This window comes from Equus przewalskii, chromosome 19 (assembly GCF_037783145.1).
Source record: "Equus przewalskii isolate Varuska chromosome 19, EquPr2, whole genome shotgun sequence".
Lineage (NCBI taxonomy): Eukaryota > Metazoa > Chordata > Mammalia > Perissodactyla > Equidae > Equus > Equus przewalskii.
Genome location: NC_091849.1, coordinates 47,769,228 through 47,785,327, shown reverse-complemented (window position 1 = coordinate 47,785,327; position 16,100 = coordinate 47,769,228). Strand labels below are relative to the sequence as shown.

The 16,100-nt window shown below is 33.3% G+C and overlaps 1 protein-coding gene across 3 annotated transcripts in view; it reads left to right on the top strand.

The window, feature by feature from the left end:
• The window catches only part of MMUT (methylmalonyl-CoA mutase), a 30,896-nt gene extending 15,137 nt beyond the window's left edge, over positions 1–15,759 (top strand). For all 3 annotated transcript variants that reach the window (XM_008507738.2, XM_008507737.2, XM_008507739.2), the window contains exons 7-13: positions 796–907; positions 1,994–2,109; positions 4,057–4,172; positions 5,732–5,863; positions 7,032–7,179; positions 10,915–11,082; positions 15,417–15,759. In XM_008507738.2, coding sequence (XP_008505960.1) covers positions 796–907; positions 1,994–2,109; positions 4,057–4,172; positions 5,732–5,863; positions 7,032–7,179; positions 10,915–11,082; positions 15,417–15,545 — 921 coding nt within the window. In that variant the 3' untranslated portion in view covers positions 15,546–15,759. The remainder of the gene's footprint in view (positions 1–795; positions 908–1,993; positions 2,110–4,056; positions 4,173–5,731; positions 5,864–7,031; positions 7,180–10,914; positions 11,083–15,416) is intronic.
• The last annotated feature ends 341 nt before the right edge of the window (positions 15,760–16,100 follow it).

Below are 16,100 nucleotides of genomic sequence, written 5' to 3'. Positions count from 1 at the left end.
GAATTATTCAAGGGAAAGCAAGTTTGACCTTGTTTCTTTCTGCTAAGTCATGTACCATTCCATCAACCATTTTCCACCATCTCATTTGTATGTGAGGCTGTGATTCAAGGTTAAGATGTTTCCTGGTGTCAATAAAGACGGAGTTATAACATTACTCTGCTGCTCAAATCAAAAGTAAAATTGCATTTTGAAATATACTTTTTAAACTTTTTAAAGAGTTTCCTTATATAAACATGAAAACTTTATTTGTGTAACTAAAAATGAAGCTTAGAAATTGACGTTATCTTTTGTTTTCCCCCAAGACTTGAGTGAGAGGTTTTATGTTTTCCAAAATATACTTGTTTGTTTTACTGTTGTCTTTCCAAGTAACTTTAAACACAAATTTTTTTCTTTTTTTTTTAGTTGAGATGTAATTGATATATAACATTGTATTAGTTTTAGGTGTATAACATAATGATTTGATATATGTGTGTATTGTGAAATGATTACCAAAATAAGTTTAGTTAATGTCCATCACCACACAGTTAAAATTTTGTGTGTGTGTGTGATGAGAACTTTTAAGACTTACTTTCTTAGCAAGTTTCAAATATACAATACAGTATTGTTAACTCTGCAGAATTTGTAGTTAACATACTTGATGTTAACTTAATTCTTTTTTTATGAATCATTAAATTTACCACTGACATAGTTTATAATTTTATTAATATCAGTAATTATGTAACATAACAAATTTGTATAGTTTATAAAAATATTTTTACATTCTCTTCTAGTTTTATTAATCTGTTTTTGTTTTAGCTCATTAATGAAATTGAAGAAATGGGTGGAATGGCCAAAGCTGTAGCAGAGGGAATACCTAAACTTCGAATTGAAGAATGTGCTGCCCGAAGACAAGCTAGAATAGATTCTGGTAAGATAAAGTGAAAAAGTTCATATGTGAAATTCAGTATTTAAAAAGAAATATTAATTTGCATTTGAAGACAACAGATACAGTTAATAAAACAAAAATAATGAAAAAATGAAACTTGGGTAAAATGTTTCTCATCTATATCCATCTGTCTGTCTATCTATCTGTCTGTCTCTGGGTTTGTAGTTTTGCATGCATGCATGTACATGGCAGGCATATGTACAAACTCTTTGTGGAAGTATGCCCACTGTGTACATGTACTTGTGTGTGGGTGGGTATCGCCAACATTTTGAAGATGACATTATTATTGGTCATTGTGCTCTGCATGGGAGTATTCATTCATTCATTCAGTCAGTCAACACTTTTTTGGTCTTTAATATTTGAGACACACTGCTATGTCTGGGCATACAACTGTGAACAAGACAGGCATGATCTCTGCACCCATAGAGCTTACATTGTAGTAAGAGAGAGAAAGAAAATGAACAAATAAATAAACAAAATAGTTACAGATTGTGGTAAGTTCTATGAAGGAAATTAGAAGGATATAATTTCCTTCTGGGGCAGGGGTGGCAGGAGGTCTTTAGATAGAGTGATAATCTGGTAGTCTGAGTCAAAATATATTCTTTATCGTGTTAAAAAAGTGTCTTCGTAGTTTTGATTTATCACTTAGACATTCTAAAAGTATTTTTTTGTTTAAAAGCGATTGGCTGTAAGAGAATTCAAGAAAATATTAGAAAACCTGTTGGATGTTAATCCTCTGCTTTATAAATCTTAGATGGTAGCTGCTATTAACTGTTTTAATTTTGCAGTGTTAGAAGAGGGCTTCTCAGAAATTCTGGGAAAGCGTATAGTTTGGGAGAGTGACAAAAGTCTTCCCTTACAGAGATTCTGATATATATCTGTTCCTTCCACTCCCACTCCCATTTCATATTGGGATTTGCTGTTCTATATTGAAGTTCATTAAGAGTTAAGAATATTACTTAAAAATATTAAAACTTATAGGGAAAATACCTGATGATCAGAGCATTACCATTACGCAATTATTTTTGAAGATAATCTACATATTATTTTCCTCTGGGAAATTAATAGGTTCTGAAGTAATTGTTGGAGTAAATAAGTACCAGTTGGAAAAAGAAGAATCTGTGGATGTTCTGGCAATTGATAATACCTCAGTGCGTAACAAGCAGATTGAAAAACTTAAGAAGGTAATAATAGCTATCATTTTTTGAGTGCTTTCTGTGTTCTGGGTACTGGCTAAGCCCTTACATTGTCTTGCTTAATTCTTGCAACAACCTTATGAAGGGGGTATTATTTTCCAATATTTTACAGATAAGGAAACTAAAGATAAGAGAGATTGAAAAACTTGCCCGAGGTAAATAATTAAACAGCCAAGACTCAAATCTAGGTCTGTTGACATTAAAAGCTCATGTTTTAAATCATGATATCTGCCTCTGTGAAATGTATTAAAAACCACACCATAATAATAATACCTCCCGTAATTTACAGACTAAAACTAAGGCTTAGGTGATTATATAATTCAATCAAAGTTAAAAACAAAATAAAGTTCAGAGTCAGTATTTGAACGTAGAACTTCTGAATGTAATTTATTTCCACTTGACTATGGTTCTTGAAAATACTGTAAAAGAATCATTTGCTTTCTCTTTATTTTTTAATTCAAATGTATTTTGTAGTGTTTTAGTAAGTAACAGTTTATAATGAACTATATTTATTTTGATTGAAACTAGAGTAGTGTCTTTCTATTTTATTTCCAGATGATCCAAAGAATATGAAATACTAGAATAGATAAAACATATTCTTACTGTTGTAACCTGTATATTTCTATTGAATGAAGCTACCATAGTCTCTGAATCTCTGGCTTTTGTAATTACCACTATTTCCAAGGCAGGAAACTTGAAATTTCTTAATGGTTCTTTTCTGTTCACTTTCACTGTGATTGTTTAAAATATGACTTTTTTCTCTCTCAGTTCAAATGTTCTTTAAGAATCTAATAGACTGTCCAGTTAGATTGAATGTGTAACTATCGTCTTCTGTTTTTTTTTTTCTCCCATTAGAGTTAATGGCAGATGTTTAATGATGTTATTTCCTCTTCCACCCTCAACCGGGAGATAACGACTCTTCTCTCACATTTTGTCATTTTTTGAAAGGCCCTATTTAAGACGTAGCATTTTATTTTTAGTGATTACAATATCTCAGTGTTTAACATTTGGAAAACTCCTTTTCTCTCTTTTATACTTTAGGTTCTTATTAACTCTATATCCTCGCAGCTTGAGGGGTTCCATTTACTATAAATGATGATAAACCTTCTTTGGGGCAAGAGAGAAATTCATTAATGATAATGGAGTTAGGTTTTTCCTTGCCCTTAATACAAATCTTCTGCCCCACCTCTGCTTATAGATACTATATGATTTTAGTGGCAACTTGAGGAGTATCATATTTTAGACTCTTTTACAGTTGGTGAAGACTGTAAAAAATTGGATTTTAGTTAACTTTGTTTAGGCAGGATGTTAGTGGAGAAGAGTAGAGCTAGGATCTGAGGAAAGAAGTTTTTGACTATGCTTTTCATTGTCTTTCTCTATCACAATATTTCTCATTGTCTTTGTCTCTCTCTCGGATTATTTTTAAATAGAAAAAATGGCAATATACATACGTATTATTACATATATTTAGTTAGCTAAAGGAAACTTAAATTATAACTAAAACATTCTCTAAGTTCTAATCTATTATTTTTTTCTTCCTTGTCGCTATTTGTCTTTATTCTTCAAAATTCTCCATATTCAAGATCCATTTATTTTTAACATCTTGCTACATTAGAAATCCTAAGGAGCATGTTACTACTTGGGAGGGTCAGCACTATTACTTATTATTGCCCTGCTTGTTTTTGATTTATCAGGGTTACACAGAATTTAATATTGTTTTAGAAAGTCCTTAAGTGTTTGTTGAATGAGTGAATGAATAAATTAAATATATATCAGACCTAGGATACGTATTATTCTTTTCTTTTTTTTTCTTTTATTTTTGAGGTTAGGATTATGGAACAATTTCCATATGATGTATACCAGAATCTAATCTCCTGATCTCTGTTTTATTCTCTATTCATGTAAGTTGTCCCTTTTCTTGACCTTTTCCATTAGGTCAAATCCAGCAGGGATCAAGCTTTGGCTGAACGGTGTCTTGCTGCACTGACTGAATGTGCAGCCAGTGGAGATGGGAATATTCTGGCTCTTGCAGTGGATGCAACTCGTGCAAGGTAGGGATATGTAAGTTTGCGGATTTCCAAATACTAAAAGTTGACCAGTTTAGCTTTTCAGAGTGTACTTAAATGAAAAGTTGATCTGGTAAACCATGTGAGCCCAAAACAAAATATTGGAAACCAAAATAAAATTAATTCTTATTTTTCTTAAACATCTGTGCATTTAAAACATTCATATATTTTGAATGGAGTGTATTAATACTTGTGTATTTCCCTGTGGCTCAGGACCCTTGACTCTATTGTAATGAATCCATTTCACTAATTTGCGGGTTTTAGTTTGATGTACTTTCAAGTCTAGGGAGACATGATTATATTGGATACTGAGCAAACCTGCCCTTTGTCCAGAGGTGGACAATATCTCTGCCTTCCATTCACTACACAGACATCTTTGAAAAGTTAGTCAAAATAAAGGACAATCAGTGCTTTGCCTCAAAGGACACGCAGAAAAGCAAGTGATCCATGGAAACTTTTCCCAGTATATGATAATGTCACTAAATAAATTATTTTTGCTTTTCTTATTTATTGCCTAATATAATGAACTTTTTAAAACATGTTTTAAGTGCTTAAGGGGTAGAGTAAGTAGTATGTGGGTTAGTTTTTTTTCAGTTTTAATTTCTTAAAAAAAATGACATGAGTTCTCTGCTTAAAATACTCCAAGGGTCTCCTTTTCCTTTTAAATTAAAACTTAATCCTACCATGGCCTGCAAGACTGTGCTGGATGTGACTCTTGCCTACCTCTCTGACCTCATCCTGCTTCCTGGATTAGGCTGTGTCCCCAGTGTCCTCCTTTCTATTTTTAGAACACAAAGCATGTTTTCCTTCCTCTCAGCCTTTGCGTTTAGTGTTTCCTTTATCAAACACTCTTCCCCCTTATGTTCCCTTGGGTTTCTCCTCCTCATCATTTAGATCGTAGTTCAAAAGTTATATCTTGATATCTCCGATATCTGTAAAGTAGCTTTTCTAGGCAGCCCATTCCATTTTGCCTATTTTAGTGTCTTCATAGTACTTATTACCACATGAAATTATCTTATTAATTTTTTTGTTTGCTTGTGTACTCTCTGTGTCCCCTGACCAGATGATGAGCCCTGTAAGAGCAGGTACTTTTTTTTCAGTCTGATTTATCACTGTAGCTCTGCTGCCTACCCGTGCCTGACCTGTATCAGGTGCTCACTAGATGTTGAATGAATTAATAAACAAATGGCTGGAATATGCTAAAAGATTTACTTTTTATCAAAAAGTGTCAGTCAGAATCTTGTTCTTTGCCCATTCATATTAAGTGGTGAGTTATTCAGTAACCTATAGACATTTGTCTATTTATAGTTTTTTGATTAACAAATGTTGAAAAGAGATTGCTGTGTTTAAAGGCATCCAGAATCATCTTTTCATAAGTGTTCTGAAGAAACATGCCTTCATGAATGTAATAAAAAACATTTAGATTTTTAGCAGCCTATTTTTTACTTAGGTAAAGCAGATGTCTAATTGTGTTGAATACTAAGGTGAATAAATATTTTTATCTCAAATAATGATGTTAACAGAACCTCCATTTAATATTTTAGATGTACAGTTGGGGAAATCACAGATGCCTTGAAAAAGGTATTTGGTGAACATAAAGCGAGTGATCGTATGGTGAGTGGAGCGTATCGCCAGGAATTTGGAGAAAGTAAAGAGATATCATCTGCTATCAAGAGGTAATATGTGAGACTTTTAAACCAGAATGTCATCTTTTCTGTTAACACAATCCTCATAAATCTACTGGGGGCTTGATTTTCTCACATACCACTTGGAAAATATTTGATTGACTTTCCTGTTAGTCTATAGTTTTATGAAAATAAGATTATGAACTTTTACCATAGTCCCCTGTAGGAGTTTCTCACTTCAAACAAGTGTTTGTTTAACTAACACCGGTATTGCTTCATATCCTCCAGCTAGGTACATTTCAATCTCTTTACTACCGTACACTTTCATATTTTCTTAAGTTTATTTACATTGTTTAATTGCTCAAATAATTGTGAAATCTTAATTTCCTATTTGAAAGTAAATATTTGGTTGCCATCTATGCATAAATTAAAATCAGTCTTCACTGCACTGACACTGAATAACACTGTCAAGTATGATTTGGAAATATAAATTAATATAAATTGATCCTGCTTCTCAAGTGTAGAAGGTAACTTCCTGATGATTTGTTTTCTCAACTCTTGTAATAAATTTCCCACTAAGAATTTTATGTCACTCCTTATAAATGAGAGAAATATCAAAACAGCTAAGGTGAAAGTTATCAAAATGGAACATTTTTTTTCTTTTAACAAAAATGAATGTGCCTTTTCATGTAGGGTGTAAATTTGTTAATTAATTTATTGATTAGTTATTTTATTGAGTAAGCAAGTACTTTGGTTATACATCACTATAAGACACCACATTGCAGTCAGCTGGGGGAGTTCACTCTTGTGAAGGGTAGGTGAGATATGGACAGTTCAGAACAGCTGGTGAGTCACATATGTGTATAAATAACTCTGAAAGGCACCTGTTAGTTTATATTGAAATATTTCTGCACATTGTACTCTGGAGACTGGCTTAAGAAAGTGAAAAGTTGTCGTATTCTCATCTTGCTTCACTGAGATGTTCTCAGTGTTAGGGGCTTGCAGGTTTTGCCCTCTTTCAAATTTTCCTCTAAGAGGGAGATAGTAAACATATTCACACTTTAATGGAGTTCTCAAAGTAAAATAGAGATATTAACAAAGTATGAGTAAACAAATTAGGTGTTTTTAAATAAACTTGAAAGATTTGCTGTGAATATAGTTTTTATATTTTACTTTTGGACAATTAATATAACTTACTGTATTTAAAAATGTTCCTTAGGGTTCATAAATTCATGGAACGTGAAGGTCGCAGACCTCGTCTTCTTGTGGCAAAAATGGGACAAGATGGACATGACAGAGGAGCAAAAGTTATTGCTACAGGATTTGCTGATCTTGGTTTTGATGTGGACATAGGTCCTCTTTTTCAGGTACTGAAAATTGTTAGGGGAAATTTCAAAAGTATGTCATAAATTACTTACATTTAGGAAAAATAGTAAAAAGATGATAGAACAATTTGATGTTTTTAAATTTGTAAAAGAAGAACATGAATTCAACAAATTCCCTAATTTATTTTTGAATGCATATAATCCAATTAATTATGATAGAAATAAGAATTAAATATAATTCATGTTAATACTTGTTACTCAGATTTTGTAAAAATCAATGTCAGTTCTGAACTAAAACTTTTATTAGGCTTCTGAAACTGAAGTTTACTTTCAAAGATCTTACTGTAGTATTTATTTGAGAGTTGGCTAACATTTTATGGGAAAGATAGCCTACATTGGGTTGATGGAAAATGTGTTGAAAGGGAAATCAAGCATCAGAGTAAGCTCAATTCGTAATTAGATTTTCTGTTTTGTTACTCTCTAGTAGCATTTTATTTAATCGCAGAATATTGACCCAGCAGGAAAATAATTTGTTGGAAGTAAATGAAGCTGAAATTCACTATAGAGTGATAAAACATTAACCATTTACCACAAAAAAATCTTTAGCTGAGGAGTACATTGTAATAACTTATATTAAAAGCTTTATCCACTACATGTTTATTGATCATCTACCACATGCTAGGTTCTGAGTTGAATAAGATACAATTTCTGTCTTCAGGGAAGGTTACAGGCCCCAACACAGAGAAATTTACTTACCAGTAATCATAGCAGAGTAATAATTACTGTAATTAAGTTTGGACAAGGAACTTGTCCCAGTATCCTAGGAACTTATGTTTGAGCTGTGCCTTTCAGAAGCCTGGTGAACATGGCAGGGAAGGGCATGCTAAGAGGAAGGGTTGGCATGAGCAGAGGTGCAGAGATATAGAAGACATGATGCCTTCAGGTAACTGCAAGAGGTTCGGTGAGATCCAAATACAGTGCTTGGGACGGTGTGTAGATTAAGATGAATAGCCTTATATTCCATTCTAAGGAGTTTGAACTTCATTCCAAAGGTGTTTGGGTAGAGTGACACAATCAAATTTATACTTTAGGAAGCTCACTTTCTAGTAAAATCACTTTCTGAAGTGGGTTCAGAGGAGCTGCGACTAGATGCAAGGAGTCCAGTTAAGATGTTCAGTATTTGAGTGAGAAACAATGAAGGCCTTAAACAAGGCAGTATCAGGATCTTACCAGAAACAAAAAGTTAGCTAGGATTTTGGAGAAAAATTCGTGAAGGGGCTATTTTACAGATAGGCAGGCAGGCTTAAGAGAACCAATTTGTGCAACATTCAGATGAAGATGTCTATACATGTCTGGAGCATTGGAGAGAGCTTGAATCATAGACAAGGTTTTGATACTTATCAGTATATAAATGGTACTTAAAACCAAGAAAATGGATGTAATTTCTCATGAAGAGTATATGCAGCAAGGTGAGAACCTGAACATTAAAAGGAAATAGAGGAGAAGGAAGCAGCAAAGGAGTGAAAGGAAATGGGATGAGTAGTGGGATAAAAACTAAAGAGAAGAAGAGTTTCAAGAAGGAAGTACTATTATTACATACTACGGATAGGTCAACTGAGATGAAGACTAGAGTAGTCATTGTATTTTCACTAGTAAAGAAGTAAACTTCCTGAAGAGGCCTAGCCTTTGTAGAGTCTCCCATGAGTTTTCCCTTTTTGAATTTTTAAATATTATTCTAGAGAGTCTAGTGGAAATTGTTACTGTAAAGAGTTAGCCCAGACTTCTAGAGATATGTCCTTGAGCTGTGTTGGTAGGTAAATTCATAAATGTGTTTAGAGTCTTATGTATTTAAGGTAGGTTTTGTTAAGAATCTCAAATAGATTTTGGATTAAATAAATATATATTTAAATTGCTTTCATTCCTCCTTTAATTTGAATACTTTCCCATTTTATTTTTTTACTTACGTTCTATTACCCTTTTACTTTAGTTTTTTGTTTAAGTAGTGATCGAATATAATGCATTTCCAATTTTTAGTAGTTAGCGTTTGGGAAATATTTTTTCATAAAATGAGAGTAATTTTAAAAAAACTCTTGTCAGCTATTGGCAGCTAAAGAATTTTTCAAAGAACTGGAAGTTTATTTCCTCATTACATCCCATCTATAAAAATATAATTTGCCTTTGGTATCACCAACTCTATTAACATAATACTGTGTCATTTAAAAAAAGACTTATCTGTGGCTGAAAGTACAATTCTGCAGTTCCCTGATGACTGATTTAATCAAAATTAGATCTCAAGTTTTAAATTTTCAACATTTAATAATGTAAAATACAGTTTCATTTATATAAGCATAAAGCATGGAACTGAATTGTTTAAATAGAATTTTAATCTAATAAATTTTGGTAACATGGATGGTATGAACGACAAATCCTACTTAAATTAATTACCTTTCTTACCTTTAAGAAATCAATAGCAAGAGGGCCCGCCCCAGTGGCCTAGTGGTTAAGTTCAGTGCGCTCTGTTTTGGCTGCCTGGGTTTGGTTCCAGGGTGCCAGACCTACACTGCTCTGTTAGTGGCCATGCCATGCTGGTGACCTACATACTAAAAAATAGAGGAAGATTGGCATGGATGTTAGCTCAGCAAAAAAAAAAAAAGAATAAAGAAATCATTAGCAAGAATGTGCATGTTTTTTTCCAAGGTTTCAATTTTATTTGTTGATATTTTTCACAGACTCAAGGTTTTACCTATATGCTGTATGACTTACCTAGAGATCCTCTTGAGTGTGGCTCCATTATCAAGAGTATAGAATCTTTTTGTTTCCACATTAAATTATGAGCCTAAAATCTTACAAAACTCAGAAAATTCACAGATTTTAATAAGTTTTTTATGCTTATAATTGTGCAGTGATTTCTGAGGTGGCCTCATCCTTCCCAAATTTCTCAATTTACATTATAATTGTTACAGTTGGAAACTTGTAGGCATCTTTTATATGGAATGATGTAAATACACATAAAGTATCAAAGCAATGTCACAGACTCATTGCAGAGAATGGATGTGATCTTGGGTAACTCAGTTCATGAAATTGTCCTTTCTGATTCTGTATCCCAAACTGGCTGAGTCCAGTTAACAAATGAGAAACACACCCTCCTTGGCATCATCCCTTCTCTTGTTTATGTACTCGTCTGGGTGCTGTAGCCCCCTAACTAATTTCTAGAGTTCTCACAATGTTATTTTGGTCCATATATTGCTGTTAATTCAGTGTCTCTGTGGGAAAATAAGGTCTTGGAGCTTCCTAGTCCGCCATCTTGTTAGCATCACTCCTTATCATTCTATTTTAAAACTGAAAGTTTACTTTTTCACATTGCATTTTATGTTTAGTCTTTTACTTCGTCATAGATACTATAACATGTTGCCTTTTACTGCATAACCACTCAAATCTTGATAAGAAGACAACTGATGTATTTTTAAAAAATTACAATGAAGAGATAATATAGTTTGCTATATTTCTTCTTTATCTTGAAGATTCTTTGGGGAACTATATTTTGATGTAACTTAAATCTAATTGATAAATTCTCGTGCTAGAAGCAAATATAGTGCTGTTTATTGCATCAGTTGGATAAGTTGGTGTTTATGGTTTGAGAATAATAAAATATGAAGTTATTTTCCCTTCAATATTTTTAATGAGGAAAATCTTGGAATGTTGATTAAATAGATAAGATGTTTAAAACACTTTTTTGGAATACATGATAATTTGTCTCTTTCCTTTCTAATTGTTCAGACTCCCCGTGAAGTGGCCCAGCAGGCTGTGGATGCAGATGTGCATGCCGTGGGTGTGAGCACACTTGCTGCTGGTCATAAAACCCTGGTTCCTGAGCTCATCAAAGAACTCAGCTCCCTTGGACGGCCAGATATTCTTGTCATGTGTGGAGGGGTGATACCACCACAGGTATTTTTCATCTCCTATATTTTTCTAGTTCAGTAATGGGAATCCTGAGTAACAATAGCTTATATGTAGTTCTTTAATTTACTGTGCACTTTTACTAAAGATAAATTTGTTGTAGATTTTGAGCCCAATTATTTCCTGGTGATTTTACCAAGTAAATTCTATAAAGTGCAAAAGTGGGCAATGTTGTTTTCTATTCAAGCTATATGTAATTCATTATGTATAGTTTAAACACTTTACAAAGCTTCTATGAGGGAATTACCTCCTGGCAAACTAGTAACCTAGATAGGGATCTACTTTCTTCATATTCAATAAGCAGTGATAGAGAAGGAACAGGATAAAAGTAATAAAATTTCACAGCTGGAATAGAGAAGAATGGTAAACACACAGTGCCTGTATCAACTCCTTGCCAGAGAGAAAGTGAGCACTCCTTGTCGCGCTAGTCCTTTAATTAGCACTTGACAGCACTTGCTTCTGTTGTAACTACCTTGTCCATATCTGACTCAGAGTTGTATCAGTTACATGGACCCATAAAACTGCTTTTTTATTAAGGCTAATCTGATTGAGGTATAGTTTTCTTAGAGCCAAAAATATCCTAAATGGGATTTTAGGATGGACATAAATGGAATTAGCCTGTCTTGAAAATTATTGGCTGAATGGGGAAGAGGTGGATTCTTGAACAAAAATGTGAATCCTCTTAGGAAAGGAGAAATGGAGGCTAGGTAATAATCAATGTTGTCAGTGAATTTATTAATGGAGTGAGGGGACACCGTCCGCATATTACCGTACCTATCAGTTGAAATAATTAGTTATAATATAAATTGGGCCTAGTTCCAATCCAACTTTGAATTATATCAAGTTTTCTTTTAGGGGAGATTGCTCTAAGTAAATGATTTATAGATGTTACACAGGCCTAACCACTACAGCAGGAGTGTCTCAGCGAAATGTGATCTTGTGCCCAGTCTACAAGTTTTTTCCTCCATTACAGCTCAGGATATAAAATAATGATGTTATGTACTAGTTATAAATGAGAAAATACATATGTATGAGGTTGTGAGATTCATAATGTGGGGCCAGCACGTAAACCTATATTATTTATTCTTTCTAACAACACAGTACTTAAGGTGATATAGTCAAGACAACTGCTTTTGTTAACCTACTTGCCTATTATTTTCATAAATATAGTTTACTATTCGGGAATATAAAAGGCTTTTATTCTTTTATTGCTGTCTATCTATGGAACACTTCTATCTATATTGCAGTTTTAGAGTCTATAATATCTAAGCTCTTGGGCATGATATTAAAATTTAAGAACCAAAATAATTAAGCAGCAGAAAATATTGGAATTAAAATATGAGTTGAGAAAAAGCACAGGCCTATTATATAAGTGAGCTGACATTTTCAAGAAATGTATTTCACACAAGTTGTAGTAACCCTCTGGATATTTGAATTACTTAGAACATCTGTAGGTGTTTTCCATACTTTTCCCCCCATAAGTTTAAAGATTAAGGATCATTTTCTATAATGGCACACTTGTGTGTTAATATGGGTATCCTTTATAATATAATTATAACAGTCAACACCCATGTATTTTTCTCATAATTTGTTTGCAGTAAATATATAACATGTTGCTATTATTCAGCTGAAGGTCACTTAGACTTTAAATTAGAAAGCACTAATACGTGATAGTGAAACAGATTTAGCCACCGCCATTATGAAGCTTACAGTTTCTGCAGCCCACTTAAATAAATATGGTCTGTGCTTGCCAGTGTGTGTTACTACCGTCAGGATCTTCTAACCCTCTTAATAGCAATGGCTTCCAAGTATTTTAGGCAAGGTTAGCAGCCTCGAGGTCTACTTCCATCATGAAGCAGCCAATCTGGTATGCTTGGCTCAGCTCAGTGGAGGATATTTTATAATAATAACTTTTTATTTGGAAATAATTTCAAACTAATAGATAAGGTACAAAAATGAAAATAGTACAAAGAACACTTGTATACCCTTTACTCACTTCACTTATTTCTGACATTACATCCCCTCACTGAAGTACATTTTACAAGGCTTATGTAAAGCTTAGGTAAGTCAAGAGCTTTCTTCAGTTGCAGCATTTCACAGTCCCCTCTCAGCTGAGTCCTCCATTCCTAATCTGTAACTCAGAGTCAGAACAAATGGTACACAGCATTATTAGGAAAGATAGACGGAAATAACCTATCAATTTGACCATCTCCATTTTGACGATAATTGTTATTACACATTTCATCAAATTTTCTTATGAACTCTTAAATCTATAGCACCTGCCCAAGAACAGTGGCACATTTTGAGCGCCTTTATGTGTCAAACGCTTAAGATATAAAGATTAGATGTGATCTCTGCCCTTAGAAGTTCACAGACTAGAAGGAGAAAAGTTCAATAAGATGTGTTAAATGCCATTGCAGAATTACAGTATTACAAGAATATTACAAGGAAATAATAGAGACAGAAAAGAAGTAGATGGGGGATAATTAGCATGATCATATAATTTATCATACAAATGTGATCACTTTTGAGAATGAAAATGGGTGCTATTAAAAAGGGTGCTGCAAAAAACAAACAATCTGATTAAAAAATGGACAGAGGATCTCAATAGACATTTTCCAAAGAAGACATTCAGATGGCTAACAGGCACATGAAAAGATGCTCAGCATCACTAATCATCAGGGAAATGCAAATCAAAACCACAATGCGGTATCACTTCATGCCTGTTAGAATGGCTGTTATCAAAAAGACGAGAAATAATAGTTGTTGGCAAGAATATAGAGAAAAGGGAATCCTTGTACACTGTTGGTGGGAATGTAAATTTGTACAGCCACTATGGAAAACAGTATGGAGTTTCCTCAAAAAATTAAAAAATAGAACTGCCATATGATCCAGCAATTCCACTTCTGTGTATTTATTCAAAGAAAATGAAAATGCTAACTTGTAAAGATATTGCACTTCCATCTTCACTGCAGCATTATTTACAATAGCCAAGACTTGGAAACAACCTAAGTGTCCATCGATGGATGAATGGATAAAGAAAATGTGATATATATTTTTGAATAATAAAATAGTATTCAACCATAAACATGAGTGAAATCTTGCCATTTGTGACAACATGGATGGATCTTGAGGGTATTAAGCTAAGTGAAATAAGTCAGACAGAGAAACACAAAAATACTTTATGATCTCATTTACATGTGGAAGAATAGATTGATGGTTGCTAGAGGTAGGGGGTGGGGTATGGATGAAACAGGTGAAGATAGTCAAAGGTACAAACTTCCAATTATAAAATAAATAAGTCATGGACGTGTAATGTCCAGCATAGTGACTATAGTTAATAATACTGTATTGCATATTTAAAAGTTACTAAGAAAGCATATCTTAAAAGTTCTCAAAAGACACACAGAATTTTCTAACTATATATGGTGATGGATGTTAACTTGGATTTATTGTGATCATTTTACAGTATGTGCAAACATTGAATCATTATGTTGTATGCCCAGAACTAGTATAATATGTCAGTTATACCTCAATGAAAAAGAAAAAAGACTCATAAAAAGAAAAAAAGGGTGCTGCAACAATAAGCAACAAACCAGAATGTCCTGGAATATGTGATCACCCTAGTGGATGAGGATCAAGACTTTAAAGCATGTCCTAATCTGGATACCACAGTACAAATATTCTAATATTAAACAGACTAAAGCTTCGAGCAGTACTTGTGCCCTGGGAATCTTTTCACTCAAACTTAGACTATTTAAACTAAACTAACAAACACAGCAGCACCAATAGGGAATTTTAAAAAATGAGCTAATCTTCATTTATAGAAAATCTAATTCCATCATAAAGCCAAATTCAAAGTACCACCATTCAGTAGCTGCAGAAAAAATACCTTGGAGAAAATAAATAACCTTGTAAACTCAAAGCTATAATATGATACTCAAAGCTATAATATGATACTCAATTTAACACAAATAATGACAAGTCGTGAAAATTTAGGTGAAAAAAATTATGGTTTAGGGTTCAGAAGATCTCAATCGGTGGGCCATAAAGCTTGCCACCACACACACAAACAGTAAAACACTGGGGTATTTAGAAATTGGGCAGAGTGTGTTTTGTTCTTTTAATGACTTGGAATGTATGGGTGATCTAGTGGCCATTAGTCACAGTCCCAACCTAGGAAGATTTTTAGCCCTAAATGCCAGTGGTGTACCAGTTGAGAAAGTTTGGGGCATTAGGGACAAAGAAGAAAGGACAGCCTTCATTGTCCTTGAAATTAGAAATATTGTCTCTTCTATTAATTAAACACATTCTTTCAACAGGATTATGAATTTCTGTTTGAAGTTGGTGTTTCCAATGTATTTGGTCCTGGGACTCGAATTCCAAAGGCTGCCATTCAAGTGCTTGATGATATCGAGAAGTGTTTGGAAAAGAAACAGCAATCTATATAACATCTTGTTTTTGATTTAGCTTTCTTTTTCTAAAATATTCTTTCAATGATGATCAAAGAGAATACAGCCATGTCTTCAATTTAATTCAACTCCTGATAATGTGCTTATCTGAAAGCTTTACATTAAAAAGCTTGATTTATAAGAATGTTGTCATGTTATAAGTGTGATGTACAGTTTCACTTTAAAAATTAAAAAAATGTATCCTTAAAAAAACTCTCTGTATCCCTTGCTCAATACTTTAGCAGAAACTCTAGACAAAGGTGTTATTTTTTAAAACATCATGATATTTATTTGAAATATTTCTTATAAATCTATTTACTTTCTATTTTAAGAATTAACTTTACCTAAAAATAAATCTTAGTAGTCTCATTCTTCAGTTTAGCATTATGTCGACTTGAGCACCAGAAAATAAAATCTATATATGAATAAAATAGTTATACTTATCTTAGAAGAATAGTGGGAAATGTAGGGAAATCTATTGTGGTTGTGGTCCTCAGCCAGACTCTACCAGGATTACCTTGAGTTTTAAATCAGACCCGAAGGTTGAAACAGGGG